This window comes from Simochromis diagramma, unplaced genomic scaffold (genome assembly GCF_900408965.1).
Source record: "Simochromis diagramma unplaced genomic scaffold, fSimDia1.1 OVJJ01000603.1, whole genome shotgun sequence".
Classification (NCBI taxonomy): Eukaryota; Metazoa; Chordata; class Actinopteri; order Cichliformes; family Cichlidae; genus Simochromis; species Simochromis diagramma.
The window spans coordinates 9,974,745-9,999,057 of NW_024387414.1; the positions used below are offsets into that span (position 1 = coordinate 9,974,745).

Consider the following 24,313-nt stretch of genomic DNA (forward strand, 5'->3'; position numbering starts at 1 on the left):
CCACAGGTGTACGGTCAGGTTGGTACATAAGACTGTGCCTTGTGTACCAGCCAGCTTGCTTTGCTCCCAGTCACCTATTTGCCAGGCTTCACCACCTCCAGCCACATTTCTCATTAAGTTCCACTCCATTCTGCTCACTGCTCACTTCATCACCAAAATGCCAAGCTGCCTGGTCACTCCCTGCTGCCAATGCAAGCTCCCTTCTCCTCCTGCTCACCTATTGGCTCATTAACTTCCTGCAGCTTCTCCTCCCACTCTGCATGCCTCTGATTTTAGAGCTCTCTGATCTTTAGAGCTCTTCAATCTTCCCTACTTTTGCTGGCTGTGTATTAAAATTCTTAAAATCTTGTCTAAGTTAGCCCTCTAATGCTGACACTTTTAAAAGTATTTAATTTTTTATATATTAACTAAAGGAATTCTATGATTATGCTTTTTGTTCTCACAAATGCTTTCAAAACACTGGACCACAGTGTCCTTATCCTCTGTCTGAAGCATGGTGTTGGTAATAAAGGCATTCCTCTGGAGCGGTTCAGGTTTTACTCATGTGGCAGTTTGTGAGGTTTTTGTCAGCGTATCGTCCTTGTGTTTTTTTTTTTTTATCTCAAATTTATTTGAAATCAGGCTTCTCATCATCTCCAGCTTAATTTAAAAAAATTGTTCTAAGAAAAATATTCCATGGTCAATAACATGTCTACACATTGTAGAGGTCCACTAATTATGTTCTCTGTGAGATTTTATAATTTTCCCATCCTTACAGGGATGCAGGAAGCTGGATAAAATGCAGTCAATTAAGAAAAAAAAAACTTTTAGATAAGACTGATACAAGTCAAGACAATAACATGTTCAGATGAGATTAAAAAAAATGTCAATGCTTGTAAGTGAATAGGTTTCATATTTAAACTAACAAAGGTTTATTTTAACATGAAACTTGTTCTGTGTTTATTTGTTAAGCTGCTTAACCCCAAATCACTTAAGCATAAAAATCATTTAAGGGATGAACCAGTGTAATACATGAGGTGCAGGAAAGCTACTTAATGAATGTAGGAGAATACAAATGCTGCCCTTTGAATGTGTTTGTCTTAGTATGCATCTATCTGCATGATGTTTACATGTGTGTGGTTGTACCCGTCTTTCTCTGTGGTTACAAGTGTGTGTGTGAGTACGTGTGTATGAGTGTGAATTAATAAATATGAGCAGGCCGCCTTGGTCTGCGATAAAGAATTTGTGTCCTGCAGCCTGGTGTGGCAAAGCTCACCTGGACTCTGAGTCCTGCTGTCAGGTCCCATCTCCCTTCCCGACAGAGCCCCCAGCCTACAGAGCGGACACTCTCTAACCTTTGGAACATCCACAACGGGCTCACTGATTCCCAGTGACATGCAATGCTCGCTCCCTCACAGCATTAGCATAGCCACACGAACACCTTCTGTTTGCTAGCAACCATAGACAGGTAGAACATTTCTGGAATTTTTTCTTTTCAGTATCGTGGCTGATGCCGAGGTCCTGTCACATCTCATCATCTCTTTTTCACCATCTTGAACTTCAGCTGCGTGATTTTTACAGCACTGTGCAAAAGTCTTGAGCAACCCCTCATTCCTTTTGATTGTAGTTCTAAGGAACCAGACTTGTTGTAATGATAGTCCTCCAGGCTTTCTAAAGGTCTTTTTCTGTGGACACTGGCTGACTGTTAACTCATTTTCAGTCCAGTTATTGTGCCTGTTGTTGGCCATTTTTAGAAGATTGTTTTTTTTGTTTGCTTGTTTGTTTGTATTATTTTGTTTGTTTGTTTTAGACTAAACACTAAACCATTTAAGCATAAAAAAGACCACCTAATTAGGGGATGAACAGTTAGTGTGTTTACACATAACATACAACTTAAGAAATTGTATCTTTAGGCACTTTGTTAGTAGGAACCTTATGCAAGTCGTATAATTTGTTCCCATTTCGTTAGAAGAATCTACAAGATATGCTGAAGATAATGCACTTTGGCAGGCAAAGAAGAATGTTTTGCACCTATTTGCAATTAGTCAACTTGACATATTTCTATATGCAGGCAATGTCCTTAAAAAATCAGAAGAAACTGGACAAATGGAGGACAAAAGAAGTGGCAGACCTATATAAGATCTACAGCAGATGAATAATATCTGAAAGTCATGTTCTTTAGAAACAGGGAAAAACCTGAGAGAGTTTAAACTGTGTTGAAAAACAAAAGTGGTCCTACAAAGTACTGATTTTCAAGCTCCTTAGAATTGTGCAAAATCCTTTTGTGCCTTATATACACAATGTATTCCCATGCATGCCTGCACGCATCAGTAAATGAATTCACATATTTTCCATTTTACAAGTAAAATATAAAGAAATGAAGATTGTCTCAAGGCTTTTTGTACAGTACTGTAGAAAATATTCAAATCTACAAATTTACAGCTGTTTTGGCTCAAAAAAGCCTGGCAAATAAAGTACTAAATACAAATCCTTTAAAGAAATCTAGTGCAGGAACTGCTGAAAGCAATGACATACCGTTTGCTACTGACTAGGAAATAATACAATTGGATTAATAATGCATATATTTTACTCTGCAAGCACTACTTAGTGTATACAGTGTATACTCCTTAACCACAATATAACAAAATCATTAAAAAAAACCACTTTGATCCATAATGTGCGAGTGCAAGAACTGATAAGCAGGATTGATAGGCAGGCAAACTAACATTTCCATTCTACTGAGAATTTCTACAAGAATCGGTTCTCAATTCCCGTCCCCAAACACAGGACCTCTTTGGTTGTTCTGCAGTGCCAGACACAACAGGGCAACCTAGTGATGTTGGCAGTAGATCTTTTGGATCCTGTGGGTTGGCATATCTGGCATCTCTTTTGAATGCTCTATTAGATTGGGATCGGGGGACTTAGAATGCTGGGTCAGTGCCTTGGATTCTTTGTTGCAGTCCTCAAGCCTTTCCAGGGTAATCTTTGTAATGTGGTGGGGCATATTGTCCCACTAGGTGAGGCCAATGCTGTTGGGGGTGGTGTTGCTATGGCTTTTTTTCTGCTTGGTCTGATATCACAGTAATGTGAATGCGAATTTTGGGATCCATGGTTTCCCAGCGAAACACTGCATTATAATGAGTTAATCAGTGTTACACACCTCACCTGTCAGTGGTGTAAATGTTGTGACTGATCAGTTGTACACATAACATTGCAGCATTACATCATATTCACAGCTGACAGCATGGCACCTTTAGTGTTTGGACGATGCAGCCCAACCATGTGTCACAACATATTATGTTATATCAAATCTTCCACTGTGTGAAAACACAGAAATATATCATCCTATCCAACCTGTTATTCTATATATAATATCAACCATTCTGTCATTCAGTCAAAAAACTTCTCCAGCAGAAGAGCTGCAGAGGTGTTAGCTGGGTTATGGACTGAAGGATTACCTGGGCCTTTGCTCCTGCAAGCCCCTTGCACTGACTCACTCGGTCGAGGTGGCCATTTGGCAGCTATATAGCACAGCCAGTCTGAACACTGATAGTGGGATTGGGGGTGGGGGAAAGAATTGAGAGTGAGAATAAATGGGAGAAGTATTAGTTCCTTAACCTAGGATTTCACAAGACTAGGGATTTAGAGAGCACAATTTACAGAGAACCACTCAGAGTGAGTACAGCCAAAAGATGACACAGGAGATTGAAAAGTGTGCAGTCAACTCATCTCTCTTCTTCAGTCCCCTCCCTCCCTCCCTCTGACTCTGTCTTTTTTTCTTTCTTTTTTTTCAACCAACTCAGAGATACTACAAGCCACTCACTGAGAGTCAAAGTGAGCCATCTTAGAGGCACAATCAAAGGCAGTTTTTGATAAGCACCTCTGACTGGCATGCACAGCCACCACAAGGTTACTGATCTTTACTCTAACCAAGTGAGACCACAGTCTGCGCTGCCAACACTGCAGGCAACAAAGGATGAACTATAACAACACAATAACCTCCTCAGTCTGGTCGCTAAGTGGGTAGCAGAGATGCTATTCGGATACTAAGCGATTCAATATTGTACTATAAGGAGAGAAATAGGCAAGTGGAGGATTGTGGTGCTGGGCGCATGTTTTCTTTTTGAGCCCAGAGCAGCGTCCAGAGAGCAGCCTTGGCACCGATCCATGTGTCCCTTGGCGTTAGTACTGCAGTCACATTACATTTCCCCTCTCATCTGGATCGCTGTGTGCCCAGCAGACGCTCCCATCCAGGGCATGTCGTGTCCACTTTAGACTTTAGGCTCTCTGGCTTGAGCTAATCCAACAGCTAACAAATTGGAGTAGACTGCTGAGTAAATAATTGTGTAAATAATTCAGATTGTCCATAAGTGAATGAGTTAGGGTATGTAATTTTGTTGAGATGAAGAAGAGCAAATACATACACAATTAGCTGAATTGCAAACTGGGATCCACTGATAATGACACAGTTTGACAATAAGAAGACAGACAGAAGACTGGACGGTTTCTGTTTCTCATTCATTTACTCACACAGTCACAAAACATTACAATCTATGCAGGGTGGATCTCCATATTTTTGTTCAGTCACAAAGAAAAAAAACACTCACTGCATTCAGACTTCTGCTTGCTGATACTGACAGCCACACTGAAATCCACATGTGCCACACTCTCTCTGTGCTGATCCTGCACCAATTAATTTCATGAATGACTAACTCATGTTTGGTAACAAACTCCCAGTGGCTCTAGGCTTACCTCACTAGCCCCCACCCTTACACCCCAGGAGAAGTGGCACTGCCAGCAATACTCACAGGATAATGGAGTCAAAAGCCTTGTGCCTATATTACACGAAAGGGAAAATAATTACGGATCCAAGGCTTAAGATTAAAGCAAGCAAGCCAATTTTGGTTTCAGAATCAGTGCTTTCGCACTTTTGTGTGTTGTGATACTTATGTCTGTGAAGGTTCTCAATCATCCAGGTCATCGTAGTCTAAGAAGCTTGGAAAGAAAAGCGTCTGGACTTCTTTGAGTTGCTTGAAGATGTTTCACCTCTCATCCGAGAAGCTTCTTCAGTTCTAAGCTCAAAAGGTGGAGAGTCCCAGATTTAAACCCAGTGGAAGTTTCCCCCCAAAGAGGGACGAAGGACCCCCTGATGATCCTCTACCTAATCACATGAGCCAAGGTGTGAAAGCGGGTGTGGGACCCAATCAGCCAGGGTTTCGGGTGAGCTCATTGTGAAACCTGGCCCCACCCTATCATGTGATTTCCCGAGGTCAGATGGCCCAGGATGTGAGTGGGCGTTAAGGTGTCTGGGAAGGGAACTGAAAACTGGATTATAGATGGCAGACAGTTGGTGTCGTAAACCACCGCCTCTGTTCAAAGATGGTCGCTCACAGTGGACATAGATGGCTTCTTTCACTCCTCTTTCAAACCATCTGTCCTCTCTGTCCAAAATGTGAACATTGGCATCCTCGAAAGAGTGACCTTTGTCCTTTAGATGCAGATGAACTGCTGAGTCTTGTCCTGTGGAGGTGGCTCTTCTATGTTGTGCCATGCGCTTGAAAAGTGGCTGTTTGGTCTCTCCGATGTAGAGGTCTGGGCATTCCTCGCTGCACTGTACAGCATACACCACATTGTTAAGTCTGTGTTTTGGAGTTTTGTCTTTCCGGTGAACCAGTTTTTGTCTGAGTGTGTTGCTGGGTCTGAAGTAAACTGGGATGTCGTGCTTGGAGAAAACTCTCCTGAGTTTCTCTGATACACTGGCTACATAGGGGATGACAATGTTGTTGCGTCTGTCTTTCTTATCCTCCCTCGCTGGTGTCTGATCTTCTTTTCTGTGCATCTTTGCTGACTTTATAAATGCCCAATTATGATAACCGCATGTTTTAAGTGCTTCTTTTACACGCGTGTGTTCCTTCTTTTTCCCTTCAGGCTTAGAGGGAACATGTTCTGCCCGGTGGTGTAGGGTCCTGATTACCCCAAGTTTGTGTTCCAGAGGGTGATGGGAGTCAAAGAGGAGGTACTGGTCCGTGTGTGTGGGCTTCCGGTAAACTTCGATGTTGAGTTTGCCATTCTCTTCAATGTGCACAGCGCAGTCCAGGAAAGGCAAACAGTTTGTGTCTTTGTGTCTTCCCTGGTGGACTTGATGTTTTTATCCACAGCGTTAATGTGCGCAGTGAAGGATTCCACTTCTTGTCTTTTGATTTTGACCCAGGTGTCGTCTACATATCTGTACCAGTGGCTGAGTACTCTCCCTTTAAAAGAGCCAAGAGCCTTGCTTTCCACTTCCTCCATGTAAAGGTTGGCTACAATAGGTGACACGGGGGAGCCCATGGCGCAGCCATGTTTTTGTCTGTAGAAGCCTTCATTGTATTTGAAATATGTAGTGGTGAGGCAGAGGTCTAACAGTGTGCAAATCTGATCGGGTGTGAAGTTGGTCCTGTCTTCTAAGGAGCTGTCTTCTTGTAGTCGTTTTCTGACAGTCTCCACTGCCTCCGTGGTGGGTATGCAAGTGAAGAGGGAGACTACATCAAAGGACACCATGGTTTCATCTGGATCCAGGGTAAGTTTCTGGACCTTGTCAGTGAAGTTGGTGGAGTTCTTGATGTGATGTGGGGTCTTCCCCACAAGAGGTGCTAGGACGGTAGCAAGGTGTTTCGAGATGTTGTAAGTGGCTGAGTTTATGCTACTGACAATAGGTCTGAGTGGGACACCTTCCTTGTGGATCTTAGGAAGTCCATAAATGCAGGGTATGGCATCCCCTGGGTAAAGGCGGTGATATGTAAGGCGGTCAATGATTTTGTCCCTTTCAAGGTCTTGAAGGCAAGCTATAACTTTCTTTTTGTAGCTGCTTGTGGGGTCTCACTTTAAGGCTTCGTAGGTATTGTTGTCACTGAGGAGAGTAGTGATCTTTGTGTGGTAATCCGTTGTGTTTAGGACCACGGTGCACCTTCCCTTATCAGCTGGTAATATAGTGATGTTGTGGTCTTTGCTCAGGGAAGCGACGGCCTTCTTTTCTTGTATTGTGAGGTTAGACGGAGGGACTTTGGCACTGGAGAGGGTGGCTGAGACTTTCATCCTGATTTGCTCTGCTTCTGTCTGTGATAATTTGTTAATCCGTATGGCAGTTTCTGTGGCTGTGATGAGGTCCACTATGGGCAAATGTTGCGGAACAATGGCAAAATTGAGTCCTTTGGCTAATACTTTCTTTTCAGGTTCAGTGAGATTCCGGTCTGAAAAGTTCTTCACCCATTTTTTCCTGACTGTCCTCAGGTGTGTGTTCTTCTCTGAGTTGTGTAGGTTCAGACTGAGGAGTGAGTGTTTTTGAAAGCAAGGTGTGGAATTTCCTGCGTTGTCTTTCTTTTCCTTTAGAGTGTTGGGCTCGCTGAGCCTTGTCCACAAACTTGTAAACCTCTTCTAAAATTGGAGAGGGTAGAAGGGTTTCCAGTTCCTGCAGAGTGGCTAATCTTGCTCTGGAGGGCATCTATACTGAAATGGACCTGTCTTATCCTTTCACTTAGAAGCTGATTTTGTGCTCTCCGTAGAATCAAGTCTGCTCTGTATCCCCTGACAGTGGATCCAAGTTGCAGGCTCTTAGGAACAACTCTGCTTTGTCTGCATCTCAGGTTGAAACGGAGATGGTTCCTATAATCTGCTATTTTTCTTGATTCCCTTTCATACTCCCGCACCAGTTGAAGGGTGTTCCTCCCAAAATGTACGGCAATATGTCTGTGAAGGTTCTCAGTCTTCCACGTCATCGTAGTCTAAGGAGCTTGGAAAGAAAAGCGTCTGGACTTCTTTGAGTTGCTTGAAGACGTTTCCCCTCTCATCCGAGAAGCTGATACCTCTACCTAATCACATGAGCCTCATGTGATTAGGTAGAGGATCATCAGGGGGTCCTTTGTCCCTCTTTGGGGGGAAACTCCCACTGGGTTTAAATCTGGGACTCTCCACCTTTTGAGCTTAGAACTGAAGAAGCTTCTCGGATGAGAGGTGAAACGTCTTCAAGCAACTTAAAGAAGTCCAGACGCTTTTCTTTCCAAGCTCCTTAGACTTGTGATACTTATGTTTACTTAAGGACGAAAGAATCTAAATGTAGATGCATTTACTCTAATGCATTTCAGTGAAATTGTCCTCTTGAGTAGCTTCGACTCAGCATCTTCAAGTGGCCAAGCTTTCGCCCAAACTGTGCGATTACTGGGATACATGTGCTGGGAAAAAAGCCTTTAAGCAGACTGAACATTTCTCTGAATCTGAGTCTCGCTGAAGAGGGCCCAAAGGCTGGAACATTTTGGACAACATTTTCAACAAAATGGCCCTGGAGAGAGCTGGGGCCATGTTGTTGAAAATGTTGATTAGTTTTGGCATGTGCAGAGATAGATTGCCTGCCATCTTTTCATTATTTCTGTAGAACCCCCTGGAGAGAGGGCATGGAGATGGACTTGAGCAGGCAAGGCGTAATTAAACTTCCACAGGCGGGTCATGTGCTGTTAATGCTTTGCCACCACTTCTAATTACTTAACAGTATAGTCTAAATGATATGCTGTCACTGGGCAAATTAATTGGTATTTGGTGAGGGCAGTATGGCAGCATTGTCTCCTACATGTGTCATAGGCTCTTTGGGACCAAGAGAAGGCTAAGCATTATCTGACCCTGATTAAGAACATAACACTGAGTTAAGTGCATAACAACTATGGGTTATAGCAGCCCTAAGCATTCGGAGTTGATAGTGTGTAATTTCACAGATTCCTGACCTCTTTGACGTTAGGGTGCATATTTTTTAAGTTGCACTACAGCAAGCACGGTTTTTATAATTTGGATATGCCCTAAATTTAAGAGGCAGCTCATGATGTGAATTAAGGGAAAGGTCCTGCATAAACCATGAAGCTGAATATTCAAGTTAGGTGTCAAGTGGTGCATAATATACTACTTCAAGCTCACAATGTGCTAGCATTAGACCCAGAATAGCTCTATTCAAATGCTACTGCATCACAAATAAAAATTAAATCCCAGGCCAACCTCTTAAAGTGCTTAAGGATATCATTATTATTATCATCAAAACAAAGTAGATTTAAGCTCCACAGAAAGGTGTGCATTAAGGCAGGTGACCTTTGATTTTGGTTGGCTGTACCAGAAGCAGCTTATCTTACCCCCGAAGTAGGAGCCATCCGAAAGCTTGGTTTCTTTGTTGCCTTTCGTTAGAACACTGACAACCCCATGTTGTATGAAGTACATTTTCTTTCCGATGGTGCCTTCTCTTATGATGTAATCCCCAGGTTGGAACACCTCAAACCTCAATTTGGTGAGCATAGAGGTGACAAAGTTTGGGTCAGCATTGGCAAATAGCGGCATAGATGCCACCAGCTTTCGACAGTTAAAGTTGATAATTTCCTGTTTGAAAAGAAAGACATTAAAAACAGTGGTTAGTGACAGCAGCACAGCAGAGCCGTGGCTTTAAAAAGTCACTGCATTTTGTAAAGTATTGAACATGAGGGATAGTAGAGTAACAACAGGAAAAATGTCAACTGTGTAGACATCATTTACTGTTTTCTTCTTTTTATAAGCCCCCCCCCCCACCAGTTTTTTTTTTCTAAGAAAAAAAAGAGATTATTTAGTCACACTGTGCTCTTGTGTAAGGCTAAAATGTCAGTGAATGTGAATTGAAATGAAGGGAATGTCGAGAAGTGCACAAGAAGTCGAATGCATCAGAGCTGCATGTGCAGCTGTTTTAAAGCAAGCCAGAAACACTTGTCCCACCTCTCGGAGCGGCTCATTCAGCTCTCCCAGGATGCTCTCCTCGTCAAACATCTTGCCCTGGTAGCGGTGCTCATAGTAGTCGTGGATTCTCTGCCTCATATCTGCAGGCAGCTTGTGGAAGGACATGTACTGTTCCACCTGTTTGTACTGCAGGGACATAGAGACACACAACAATCAGGTTATCTAAAGGCCATAGGGCTGTAGCACAAAAACACTGCCACAGGGAGCAGCTGGTACTGAGGTCAGACACACAAGGAAATGGAGACGGATTCAGGATGGCTATCCGTGCCCTTTCAAATTTCACCCAAAAAGAGAGCACTTTTCCAGTCTTTGATCAGGTCTCTTAAAGTCTCTCTTTCTCTCTCGGAAGTCACACTGTCCTGAATATTTGTTCACTGAATGTACTAACTTCTAAAAGATAAGGGTGAGAGAAAGGAACGCTAGAGTCATGAAGTGCAAAGTCAAACTGACCTTTAAAAGTGCGCTACAGCAGCTAATGTGAATATGAAGTAAATGTAGATCTTAAATTATTAAATACATATTCCTTTTGTTCATGCAGAGAAGAATAGATTAGAGTGTATGTTGTTCAGGTGAAACAATCAAAGTGTTTCTGTTTTTACAGTACAGACTTGTGGATTAATATCCTCTGTTGTTGAAAGATATAACTATTTAAATGTGTGTGTCAAAAAGCCTTTGACTGATTCTGTAGCAGTAGCAGCAGAGATGTAGATCAAAGCACACTGGGAGCACCTTAGAGATAATAATGGGCTGAATCCTTAACCCGCTGTGAAGGAAAATAAGGAAAAAGAAAAAAAGAAGAAATTAACCATTCAGAGGGTGACGCTGGTGGTGCTCTTTGATCACAATGGCTAAGCTGCCAGAAGACTTACCGCTGACTAACACAGCTGACCTCAGAAGCCTTCTTCTTTGTTTTCTCACAATACTACTACTCTTGTTGGCGCTAATCTTAAAGGAATTCATCAAAGCTCCTGCTTTGTTAAAATAAATAAGAACTGTTTTCTACAATTTACAAGAAACACATACAGGTGAAACAAATCGAGTTTCGCAGTATAGAATATCAAGCAAGACAAAATATGGTGCACGAGGCTTGACCATGGGACAAAATGTGCCTACCAGTAACATCCAGGGCTCCTGCACTATTTTAAAAATAAACTAAATTTTTAAGAGCTCTTTTAAACCTTCATCGAGTCCTTTACAAATAAAACCTAAGAAAAAAAATCACAGTTAAATTATATTCAGGTTTTCATAAACAAGCAGGTATACAACTATTGAACTGTTTAGTAATCCATACAAAAAAGAACTTGATGCTTTTCTTTACCACACACAGTAGTAAAATGATTATATTTGTACAGGAAAACAAGTGCAACAATTTTAAAAGAGTGCTATAAAAACCCAAAACATAATTAAACTAAAATTTATGTTATTCAATAATATTTCTGCCCACATAAAATGTGCAGGATATTTTAAGACCTTAGTTTGCTTGATTTTAATTTCTGACTGTGACATCTTTTATCCCTGCACTGGCTTTTGACACCTACATTCCTCACTTTCTACCACTTTCTCTCTTTCCTCCTATTGCCATATTTAGAAGAGTTATTTGACCAGGCCCTTGAATCCCTCACAGACGGAGAAGCAATCTAGAATGACCCTGTGCATATTGATGATAAGGCTCCTTTGACTGTGAACAGCTAGTTATGAACTATTACATGGCTCCACTCTCAATCCTGGACAAAAAACTGATTACAGATTAGGCAAACTGCTTGAAACATGTTTTACACCAGTTCCATCATATTAAATAATTTATAGTTTATTCTATTTAACAACTTTTGTAGGAATGTCAAACAAAGTAAATTATATTTTTTGTGTAGCAACACTGTGTAATTTGATGTGGAAGGTCAAATACTAAAGCATAAACAAGATGTGGAGCTTATATTAATCCAGTCTCTCTGTCAATGTCAGGGCATGAATATGAATAAGAAATGTTGTGGGTGACAGTAAGAGTTTGAATCTTTATCCACACTATCCCTTTAGCATAAAATTAAGAAATGTACTGATCCAATGATAACACTTATTTCACAGAAATGCTGTAGGTGATGATCAAGATGTTTCCAACGTAGACATCTTTAGGTGCAGTAGCAGTCGCTGCTGAGTATTGCACCAAAGATGGCATTTCTATATATGATGCAGGGTGAAGATGACAGGTATCTCAAATTATGAATTAGTCTAACACTGTTGTCTTCTGCTTTAGACATGTTACAGTACAGTGCATTTCTTTAATTAGTTTTTTTGTGCATGAAGTATTAACACTTTGAGAAACTTATTTGAACTTTCAACATTAATTTATGTACAGCTTTGTAGCATATTGCAGTCTGGTTCTCCCAGCACAAAAGAGTATTAGTCAAGTGAACAAATGCAAGATGATGTCTTATTGCTTCTGCAGTTTTGATGAATAACTGTATTACACGGAGTAACTCGGCATCACACTTGAAAGCATTTCAGATTTACTAATCACTGTGCTGGATGCAAAGACACTGATCATCAGGGGCGCAGGGGGGCATTGAGGGATAGGGCAGGGAAGGCATTCTTTTCCCGATGATATGATGGGCTGGTAAAATCCCCTCTGGGAGGGAAATTATTCTATTGCTCAAAGATCCCTGCTCTCCTGATCTACGTGAACAAATCAAATCAGTCTGCATTTAGGTGGTAATTATTTCACCATCAGATTTTCTTGCTTCTATCTGAACACTAGAAAGATTCCGGCTGTAATATGGATCTCTTATAATGCCTATAATGATTATTTCATGTTTCTTAGCTTTCCTCCCATCTTCCTTTACTCTGGTAAGTCCAGGATGATGACAAAACTCTAAGGTGATGTGGCCCAAATAAAAGATGTTTTAACTGTGGTACAGGTATAGTGTATTAATTAGTGATTATTTGTGGTGTTGTTTCTATGTTGACCTTTAATAAAGATTGCAACCTTTTTTGTTCTGGCAAGCTCCTTATGTTTTTGGTTGTTTATAGTAACTCTGTATTGAGAATTAAAGAAAAGAGTATCCATGTCCTGATCTAACTTGTTTCTTTTGACAATTTTACTCAGCTTTAGTTGTTTTAAAGATGCAGTGACTGTAGCGTTTGTCTCTTCTTGTTTTACAGGGGGAAAAAAGTTCCAGACGTTTGGCACCTAATTAGTCCTGCACTGTTTGTTGAAGAAACACTGAGATGAGCAGCTCATTTGATGCGTGTTATTACTCTTCTTGGATGTACACGGTACAGTTTCTGAAATATATGAAGATTTATTGCAAAAAAACAAACAAACAAACAAACCAAAACTATTCATTTTGGGGTTGAATGTTCAGAGTTAATTGTCAGAGTGGGAGAAGCAGAAAATTCTTTGGAAATATTTATCTCTAACCTGCAGCTGAGCTTACTTTATTTACTCTATAGTTTTCAATTTATCACCAAAAAAAGTAGAAATTATGTCATTTTCAGAGTCAGCAAATTTACGTGCTTGATCTATAGGTAGCTGAGTGAGAGGAGCAGCGTCTAAAAGACCTACTGAGATCTAATATAAATTAACAAGTGTTTGTAAAAACAGAAATTTGCTTTTATGACATTTTATCACCAGAAACCGACACATAGACACACAAAAAAAACACAGATCTGTAAATCAACTGTTTAGGGCGCTTGCAGTTTTCAAACCACGTTGTGGTTTAAAAACTGTGGTTTTGACTTCCTCCTCAGATTCCTCTGTTTTTCACATTGCAACACATCATCATAGCAGCATTAACAGCTGCTTTACTGACACAGGAGTGAACAACTGACAGTTGATGTGCTAGCTTTCATTGATGGATTTAAAACACTTTTTATCTTTTCCTGGTTGGTGCATACTTTTGATGTATTTTCTATTTCACCCAAATAAATGAATACATCGACTGAATAAAAGATGAATGATCTGAGTATTTTTTCCTTACCACTGTAAAAAAGTGAAGCCACAATTCTAACATAGGGAAGTTGAGCTTCCACTTTTGGAGCCACAGTCAGTGTTTTAGTGATTTGGGATGTATCCACACACACTGTATCCACACACCTCCTCAGCTTGACCGCAAGTGCAACTGCCTGCACTTATGTAGCCTGATTGCTGCAATTGTAACAATCTCTGCTTTTAATAGGCTTGTTCAAATAAGTTTAACTACTAACCACATACAGTAGCACACAGCTGTATCTAAAAAGGCACACACAGTATGAACATACTACATTTCAATGTATAAATGCCATTCTGTAGCTTCTATTCTCACTGTATTAGCTATTAGAAGCTAATTAGAAGCTAGCACAAACCATCTAACATGTCAACATCTTGTAGTAAACAATTCTACAGACATGTTTTTTATAGAGTCATTAAGCTTATGCTTAATAGTTGTGTGTTTTCTTCCATCACTGGTTGAATCTAATTGAAAGAGACAAACACTGATTTTCAGTTCTGTTTTCATTGAGCTATTTGTATACAGCTTTTATCTGTCTGTCTCCCTGATTGTCTGTGTTTTTGATTGTGGACATGTAGTATGGGAGACATATTTTTGAGGTTTTCTACTTCCCGCAGTTTAAAACCAAAAGTTTAAAGCTGCCTATGTTGTTGAATATCTGGATGCAGACAAAATAATGTGGTTATTATTTCTTCTAGGTCCCATTCAAAATATTCTTTTTCTGTCTGTGCCTTTTCTCTGATATAAACATTCATATTTTTTTCCAGAGTCCTTTCTCTCTCATGTAGCTAAGCAGATGCAAATTCTTACCAAAGAAATCATGAATAATTTATTCCCCCAAAGAGATATTGGTTACTTAATTATACTTTTTAAAAATGTATTTATTTACACTGTGCTCTCCTGCCTACTTCCTAACCTAGAGTTGTGTAGTCAAAAGATATCTGCCACATATTTAGGCAAAAATGTTCACTGACTAATATAATGATGAAAAACTGGTAACAGAGAAATTAGAGATTAATGCTACAGGAATGCTCTAAAATCACTATTTTATTTAAGAGATAACTAACATAGAAATTCAAAATCTAAAAACAAACAGGAGTAGGGAATTATATTTTATGATCAATATACCTTTGAATTCCATGATAATGATTAAGACATTTCAATTTTGTATCTTTTCTGTGAATAAGAGCAGTCCAAATGATTCAAATCACCAAGATTAAATGCATGACTGTGCTGGAATCAACACACTCTCTATCACACAAAAGGAACCAAGAGGCCAGTAACACCTCTGATAGGGACATAGTCAGGAGAGTATGATTTCTTAATAGTTATTTATATTAGGAATACATAGTGATTAAAAGTGGTGCATCAAGATAAATGACAGCCTTGACAACAAAATCCGAAAGCAGAAAGCATACATTTCATGTGACATAAAATATAAAATAAATTGACACCGGTTGGAGTTTTGATTTTGGTTATACAATAAAAAAATAAATAAAAAATAAAAATTAGAGCGCCTCTGAGGCATGTCAACACTCCTTGACTCAGCAGTAAAGGCTGTGTGGCAGACAGAGGAAAAGGAATGTAACAGAGTTTAGATTAATGCCATCAGTCAGGTCCCAACTAATGGGAACAGCTCTTACTGTAAGGCAGAATTAGACTTAAGCCCCCCATCCTTTTGGCAGTTTTGTCCTTGATTCAGCTGTATGGGAAACTCATGACTTAACCTATACAGGACAAGACCACGTTAATGCTAGGGTGATAGCTCAAATATAAAAAATCAGTAAAACTGTCATTTTTTTTAACTACTTCTCTGATGCTATTGCTCTCGTTCCTCCTTCCTCCCAAGGAATTGGACAACTCTATCAAGTACAGACACAGTCTACCACTGATGACTGTTTTCTGTATTTCCAATGGTCTTGATTGGGGGATCTCTAGAGCTTCTATACACACAAATAATCAGCTTTGGGTCTCTTATTAACTATTCCCCAAAGAGCTATGTTTATTTGCCAAGTGTTAATTAGAGATTTAAAAAAGGAGGGGCTGAAATACCCCATTGCCATTTGCTTCTAAAGCCATTTGGGACTGGCATGCCACAACATGCTATCTCCTGGGCATCCCTAATTTCATCACCAACTGCCAACAGCAAACAGAGCATCAGTCAGTCAGTTAATATTTAAAAACAAACAAACAAAAACTTTTCGTATAAAGACTCACAAGGATGAGAACATCAGAAAGTTTACGTATGGTAAGTGAGACAACAAAGATCACAAGCCACCTACAAATGAACACGATTATCTCTTTTGTTTGCTGTCTCCATCTCTGTCTCTGTGTACTATATAATTTACCACAGTAGAGAGCCAAAGTGACAGATAAGCAGCAGCTTACAGAGAGCTGGAGTGGCAGGCATACCCTGTATGCACAGTCACATGTGCAGCCATCTTGTGCCCCAAATCTGGAGAGATGTAATTCTCTTTGTGTGATAATGATTCTCAACATGCCTGAGACACGAGAGGAGAGTTCTTGTGGGATTCTGGTTGATGCTTAACCTCTCCGATTCCAACATCCTCTTAACACCGATGTTTAATGCAGTTTGTTTTATTTGATTAAAAATATAAACTTGCAGTTTATTTTTTGCCATGAATTTTCTTTAAGTGTAAAGTGTACTGGGATTACACTGCATGGTGATACTGCACTTTTTAAAAAAAATGAACTGGCTGGTTGATTCCAGCTCATGTTGTTTTACAGTGTGGTATAACATAGCTGGTCAATGTATAAAATAACAAGTACATGTAAGATATAAAGTGGTGGAGCACTCTCCTTCTTTATAACCCATTGAGTAAACAACAGTTAGGTTAATGACATAAAATCGCTGGTAAAAAAAAATTAAAAAGCTGTCCCATTTATTATTATTATTATTATTATTATTATTATTATTATTATTATTAATAATAATAATATTTTTGTAAAACTTATCATAAAGCAAATTATTCATGTTTTGATCTGAAAAACAAGCAATATTGAAACTCACTGTTGTACCAGGGAGGGTAGAGTTCAAATAAAGACACCACAGAATGCATCACTATCCAGAAGAAACCACTCAGTGACCATCCTTCAGGTGCTGACTTGAAATGATAAAGATTGTCCCAATTTCAGCTCCAGTTGGCTGCAATCTATCTCTTTTCCACTGACATGTGATATATGGTGTATCTGCTGAGTAGCAAACACATAATGAATGTAAACTACTTAATCTGTTTACACACAGTTAACAGCTGGTGACAAGAATATATTTTATTTTATTTATTTATTTATTCATTTTTATCTCAGTGAAAACTACAATTCAGCTCCCCCAACTCCCAGAATATGTAGTGTAATTGCTGTGCTCTCTACTTGGTGTAACAGTTAACATGCTGCCTGCTTCATAAGAGCTCATTTGAGTCTGCTTGCTAGCATCTGACAGCCCAGCCATTTATCACATGGTGCCACATTTAATAGAATTCTATTCAGAAAAGATTATACCCCAGCTTTCTGATGGTAATTTTCACCATCTTTGCAAGCAGAGCTCCCCTCACCATCCTTTCCTCTTTCCCATGTGTACACTTCTGAGAATCCTGCATAAAGTATTTTTTTTTAATCATTGTCCATCTGACCAGTTACTTGGATATCATGCCTGCATGCCAACTGGACAGGTGGCCTCTCATCTTGGACATATAGCTATATGAACAAGAGTCTGATTATTATTTTTTTTTTAGTTTTGGTTGTTTTTTGTTTGTTTTTTTTTTTTTTTTTTTTTTTTTTTACAACTGATTAGCAGCTGATAAATAGAGCACATGTGGTAAATGTGGTATCAGTGCTGCTCAGCTCAACACTGATCCATTATTGCATTTCTTTCAATCATTAAACAGTGGTCAGTATCTACTTTGGCCCCACTGTGAGAGCAATATTTGTGCTGTTGCCATGTGGTTGTTTGCTGGATGGCTCAGGTCCAGTGTCATCTGCAGCACAATCACAATAGCCATATAGTACAATATATCTGCTTACTAGAGCATGTATCCAGCTTTTCGTGATAGTACAACTGCGTAATAGGAAGCATAAAGCACATTATGATTAATGGGACTGCATAGTGTCTGCATTAGAGATAAGTCATAATTCAAAGTACTTTGCACTGTTGGTGCATGTAAATTATGCAGTTTTGCAGTGTAGTTTACAACATCGCTGGTATATCGGTGTCAGGCTTCCAAGCAATAAAAAGAAAAGAAAAATACTACAGGGCCTTTTCAGCTTTCAAACAATCAACACAAGTTACTGGCAACATTTTCTACTGAATCCAAGTGTATTATCTTTTAGTTTTTAGGTCCAAAATCAGCTATCCAACGCTTAAGTCAGCACACCAAACTAGGTATAAAACAGTGTGATTTTTACAAGAGACCAACAATACATACCTACATATCTGTAACAGAGTTTGTTTTTCAGCCCTCTTAAATGTGTTATACTCAAAGGCTTTAGAAATCCCATTCCATAAATAGATATGTAGATAGAGATTTCATAAAACAACAGAAATGGCTTCTGTAAAAATTGGCAAAGCCTGTGAATCAGACTGAAGGAAAGATTTTTGTAAACTATCATAAATCATAACAGAAGACTGTAAAGTGTCACTTTACTTTACACCAATTCAAGGTCACAGTTGGGCTGGAGTCTATCCCAGCTCTGGGCGAGAGGCAGGATACACCCTGCACAGGTCGCCAATCTCTCACAGAGATAACATTGAGAGATAGACTCAATGTTATGGCCACTTTAGGATCATCATTTAATATAATCTCATCTCAGGCCACAGCTAGCACACCACCACGCTGCCAGTTTTTGAATAAACTGAGTGATAAAAAATGTGTTTCAATTACGTTTTCGAAACAGTTGAGTAAAAGAGGTCCTTTTTTTGATTTCTGATGAGTTAACAAAGATGTGCATGCATGGCAATGTATTTTATGCCTATGATGTCCAATTTTTTTATTCAGGTTATAATTACAGAATATGTGATTAAAACAAATTCAAATTAGAACATGAATGTTATGATTATTGTGTTGACGTTTTTGTAGATCTTGCCTCATATATATTACAGCTGCATATTTCCAAGCTTCCATTATATTTTCTAATTTATGTTGCCTATTTCTCTCTTTCCCTTAATTCCTCTTATTTATCATGTCATACCTAACACCTGAACAACCACTTTTTATTTTATATTGCCATGTCATATGCAAATATGTAGGGCTAACACTATTTGTAATTATTAAGTTGAACCTCATCTTTGTCATATTCAAAGCCTCACACTGTGAACAGTTTTTAAAGGTCAACTAATTTTACTGAAAATGCAAATACCTTTCATCACACCCTGACCTGATTATTTAAAGGGATGCAACCAAGCTTATGGGAGAGCACTGACTCACCCAGTCAAACCAAAATGTTTAGAATAACTTCCTGTATGATGGCAGGCTGGCAGTTGGCTTTGGTGATGGCAGCTCTGCTAGGAGATTTATATGAAGTCTGAGTCCCCACAGACAAGAACAGCTGTCCCTGTCATGGCAGCCCAACGGCCATATGAAAACAGCCACCAGACTTCTCAAACCTCTATGGATTGCCAATGGATTTCCAGCTTCTTGAGCGTGTGGATTATGGTATTAAAGGGAAAAGGAAAATCTGCAGCAAGCAGATCCCATTGTCACACAATTGATGCAACAGGATATGAGAAAAAGGTTTATGTCTTTGAATGAACTAACTCTGATAAGAAGAAAGGAGAAATGGGTCCAGTGCTGTGTAGTAGAAATCACTACTATCTTGCTCCCAGAGCCAAATGAGCACACAGTGACAGTGTACTCTGAGCATGCGTTATCACTGAGCCTTGTGGAAAGATAAATGAGAGAATCTGGACTCTTAAAAATTAATTGCAGTCGGCAGTAATAACGCTTCTGCACGCAGGCACTGTGGGAACCGTTGGGAACACAGGGGAAACTTTTCAAGTGGCTGGGGGATTCTTAAGGCGCCTTAGGGGGCGATCCCAGAAATGGCAGCCAAGGGCTTCTGTAGCACATGCTGACTGGTGCTGAGGCAGACCAGCTGTTCAGTCTACTTGGCAGCATGGCATCTCAAAAACAGAGGAGCAGACATGTCGTGGTGGGAGCTGGTTTGCCCCCGTTTCATTAAACAGCTTCTCAGATCAGTATTAGTCATGAATTTACATGCTGAACTTTTTTGGATTTTTCAACGTTTTAACTGTGAAATTAATCTATTTGTTACTCATTCCCTAGAATCACAAAGTGTTAATTTATCCAGTGCAGTTTCTCTCCTTTTGAAGAAGTCCTGCTCACACATTACATTAGCTAATCTGTTCCTCTGCCTGTGTGCCTGGTCCTGTTTTCTCTGAAATCTTTCACTTTCATTTTCCCTCTTCCATTTAGGTGCGATCTCTCGAACTTGTGCCTCCATTCCCTGGAGGTCGTTCTCTCCTGTCTCTTACTCGCTACAGACGGTGGGTAATGTGGCAGGCGAGCAGTTCAGCTCATTATCGCCCACGCTGGGCCCACAGAGGGCATGGCAGTGTGGAACATGTCTCGGGCTTCATAGGCAGCCATCAGGGCTTTCCTTTCCCTAAACCAGGGAAATCTGGGTTTCTGTGTCTATACATTATGTAGAAAATGAGGACAAATTTTTAACCATTTTGCTTTTTGCACTTTTGCTGGCAAAGAAAAAAAATCACAATATATATCTAGTGCCTTTCTAAAATATACTTATTTAGGGTGATAAATGATTTAAAACCCCATTAAAGCTCACCTGAATAAAAGGCTGTTTCTGTAATGAAAAGATGATGAGACGACGCTCATTATCACTGATCTATGACATATTAGTATTGAGAGTAAAGCCTTGTCATATGTTCCAATAAAATTTGAATTATGTTTCATCAGAGTTGTTAAAAATAGGTTTTTGACTAGGGTGCACACTTCCACACAGTGAGAGAAAGAGCAGACAAGAAAGCAGAAAGGCAAACATATATACTTTAGGTCTGATGTAAATTCATACTTTTCAGTATCTATATTTTTTTATATTAACTATGAAGGGTTGTGGCCCACAGTGTTAGACTGTTAAACCCCCAGTTCAGCAGAACCATACTGTCATACTGTATTTGTCTGTGAGTCAGTTTAGGGCCATATGTAAATATCAATCAAATTAAACTTGCTACATTAAAAGCTAAAAACGAGTATTAAACTGAGCACAAGCCAGCATCCTGCATCCACACCACTGTCCTCTCTTTGAAGTAAATCAAGACAACACAACCATCGATAGCATGTCATCTTGACTCACCTTCTCCTGGTACTGCCGTCGAGATGAGTCCAGAGATTGGATTAGCGCAGTGGCGTGGCCCACAAACATGGCGTAGCAAGTAGCACCCACAATCATGCTGAGGATGGTCAGCCACACGTCTGTCATGCCCACTGGGGGGTACATGCCATACCCAATACACAACATGTGGCTCATAGCTTTGAAAAGTGCGTAGGAGTACTGCTGTCCCCATGTGTCATTCTAGATGAAACAGAGGAGACAGGGTGAGTTAGGGTGAGAACATCTGAACACTTCCTCGCTTGCTCTCTTGCAATCTCAACGCGGCTGCTGATGGCACATTTCAGGTCAAAGAACACCCTGGCAGCCCATGAACATTCACAGACACATGCAATTACTTAAGACAAAACTAATGGCAGATGTCCATTTCAAACTCTCTCAGTCCAGTACAGAGCAGCTGGCAGGGTAAAATATACTTTTCAGTATGCAAACATTTGGAGCAAGCGGACATTTGGGTAGCCGCCTAAAACAGAGCCCTGGGAATCAGCAGAAAGAGCGTGAGACACTGGAGGCTTGCATGACAGAAAGTAGGTCAGCTATTTAGAAAAATGTGATTTCTCTGTGAGTTTTCTAATTTGTAGATAAATTGCCCCTTTTCCTTTAGTTCCCGGTGGTGGTGGTTCATGGCAAATCAATATCAACTCTCTCCTGGGGGTGACATGTCCAAATTGCTTTCAAACTCATTTCCACAGTGGAAAAGCCGGGACTGATAGCAATTTTATTAGTGCCCTCCTGGAAAGGTAAGGAGTGATAACCTAGCAAGATAATAGGACAGCTACTGTAAAAAACAAAAAAAGGAGAAAAAAAAAATCTGTAATCATTCGAATGACAGTCAAACCAACCATGACTGAATCACAGTTATCAATACTAACAACCTCTTCTTCTACCAGGTAATGTGAGCAAAAACACGAGGTGCTTTCCAACAGAGAAATGCCTGCCCTGAGGCTTAAATTAATTCAGAAAAAAATATATTTGTTATTCTGTCACATTGAAAACCGTTGTACGTAATGCAATTAATTAGACAGTGTTTACTGTGTGAAACAAAACAAACTCCATTTTGATGTTAATAAGAGGCTACATCCCTCACACAGGGATTTAAAGTAAGTACATTGTGAATCTTTTTCCTTCACATCTCCGGGCCTCTTTACACTGGATGCATTTGGGAGCTGCAGTCTTAGGAAGCAGCCAGTTGAAGTTATGGATACAGAACTCTGAGCTGTAACAACATGACAAAGAGTAAATGCCCAAATATAATCTAGTCAGAACTGCATCAAATCAACTAGCGACAAGGAATTTGGCAGGTCATATGCTAGAGTCACTGAGATGGAGAGATAATGGCACTACTACATTTGAAAATCATTTGACTTACATCTAAATTAGATTTGGGTAAAAGTAAGCTTTGGTATTAAGTATAATAAATAACATTTATCTAAAAATACTCACACATAGCAGGAAAATTTGATTGGTTTGTTTTACATGACTTTTAAATCTGCTTTGCTTTGTTGCGTTTTTATGTAGCCTGTGGTGTTATATTGGATTCTTCAATGTATACACAGTTCAAATATGTTTTTCAGAACAAAACAAAGAGATTAGCACAGCAATCATATCCCAGTTTTCTGTGCCGCAAAGCAAGACATTAAATTGTATCTTAATGCATGCATTCTTTTTGAACCTTAATCACGAGCCACAGTTTACATTATGTATCCTGACAGCTCAGCCTTATGTAACTTAAAATAAACCGCTTGCACATTTGCTTAATGTATCAAATATCAAAGTGGGGGTGAAATGTATTTATAATTGTAGCAAAGAGGGGCTAAAAAAAACTATAGAACTGGAAGCGAACAATGCAACAGAAATCTCAATCTTTTCTCGAAAAGATAATTAAACACAGAGTTTGATTAGATTGGGAGCTTGATTAAAGGTTTTTTTCACACTGTCCACGAAATGGAGCCACTGTTTTGAGTGTGCATCTCTGCAATGAGACACATCTAGAAAACGAGCTAAAATTATCTTAAGCGTGAAACATCTCAAGGGACAGTAGTTTTCAACATCTGCTGTTTCTTATGCTTAAATATAAGTGAGGCAGATTCAGTGAAACAAGTGAGCATGTCAGGGAGGCAGCGAGGCATGCTTAACCAAATAGATCATACCTTGAGCAATGCAACTATGTGACATTTGTTCCGGCATAGAGAGCTGAACTTACAGTTGAACTGAAGCAGCTTTATATATATTTCAAACTGAGATTTTGTGTACGATTTTTTTTGTTAGTCCTTAAATGTATGGTTATTCAATATTTCCTTTTTTGTTTACTTTATTAGTAACTATTGAAGTAAATAAATAAGTAGTAAATATTTATCAAATTCTGCTGAAAATAATATATATGTCAAACCAATTTAACTTATTCTGTCTAGAAAATATATATTCCCTTACACATGAAACTTTAGCCTGCTGAAACTTGAAATCAGTTTAAACTCTCACTATTGATTCATTACTCGGGCTGTTTGGTAAGAGTGTAAGCCAATGATAGGTAGATGCTGCAATTTATTATAACTGTAATACTAAAAAATTGTAAATGCCCAAAAGACAGACAATTGGTTTAAAAAGACACTCAGGATTAGCTCACTGACTGAACATACAGTATATCTGTCAGTACTAAAAACCACAAAACACTTCAATGAGCCAGGGGAACAGAGCTAATGCTAACTGCTAAATAATCAAATGGTATGTCACGCAGTATTACTCACTTGCTTTGTTCAGCAAGTGAGTCGTAAGTGGTGCAGTAAGAACCTTTGTGTCTAAATTTCACTGCAGTCTCACAGTCTGAGAATTTAGTGAGTACATAATCTACTAGAATTCACTAGTGTACCTATATGGGGTAGGTGGTATTGCTAATTGGGAAATCAGATTCCTTAGTAAGGTGCTGTAGAAGACTTGAGCGCACTAATTGTGAATTTTTGGAGTCAGTATTGATGTTGCCGTAGGCTAATACCAAGCAATTATATCAGCTGATTGAGATATTGGTCAAGCTCCAGCGTGGTAATGAATATTCTCTGAAATCGGACCACTTCTCACCCCCAAAATCTGACAATATCTGAATGACTATAACGTCACAAGTTGACATGAGACCATCAGTTTTGGGTGAACAGAATATCCACGGTGATGCAGCCCCCTCCCTTGAGCTAATAAAAAAGAGA

At 39.5% G+C, this 24,313-nt stretch overlaps 1 protein-coding gene across 1 annotated transcript in view; it reads right to left on the minus strand.

The window, feature by feature from the left end:
• The window catches only part of hcn4 (hyperpolarization activated cyclic nucleotide-gated potassium channel 4), a 68,835-nt gene that overhangs the window by 11,651 nt on the left and 32,871 nt on the right, over positions 1-24,313 (minus strand). The window contains exons 4-6 of the mRNA XM_040011022.1: positions 21,084-21,302; positions 9,733-9,879; positions 9,126-9,366 (exon numbers count right to left, since the gene is read on the minus strand). Of these exons, the coding sequence (XP_039866956.1) occupies positions 9,126-9,366; positions 9,733-9,879; positions 21,084-21,302 (607 nt within the window). The remainder of the gene's footprint in view (positions 1-9,125; positions 9,367-9,732; positions 9,880-21,083; positions 21,303-24,313) is intronic.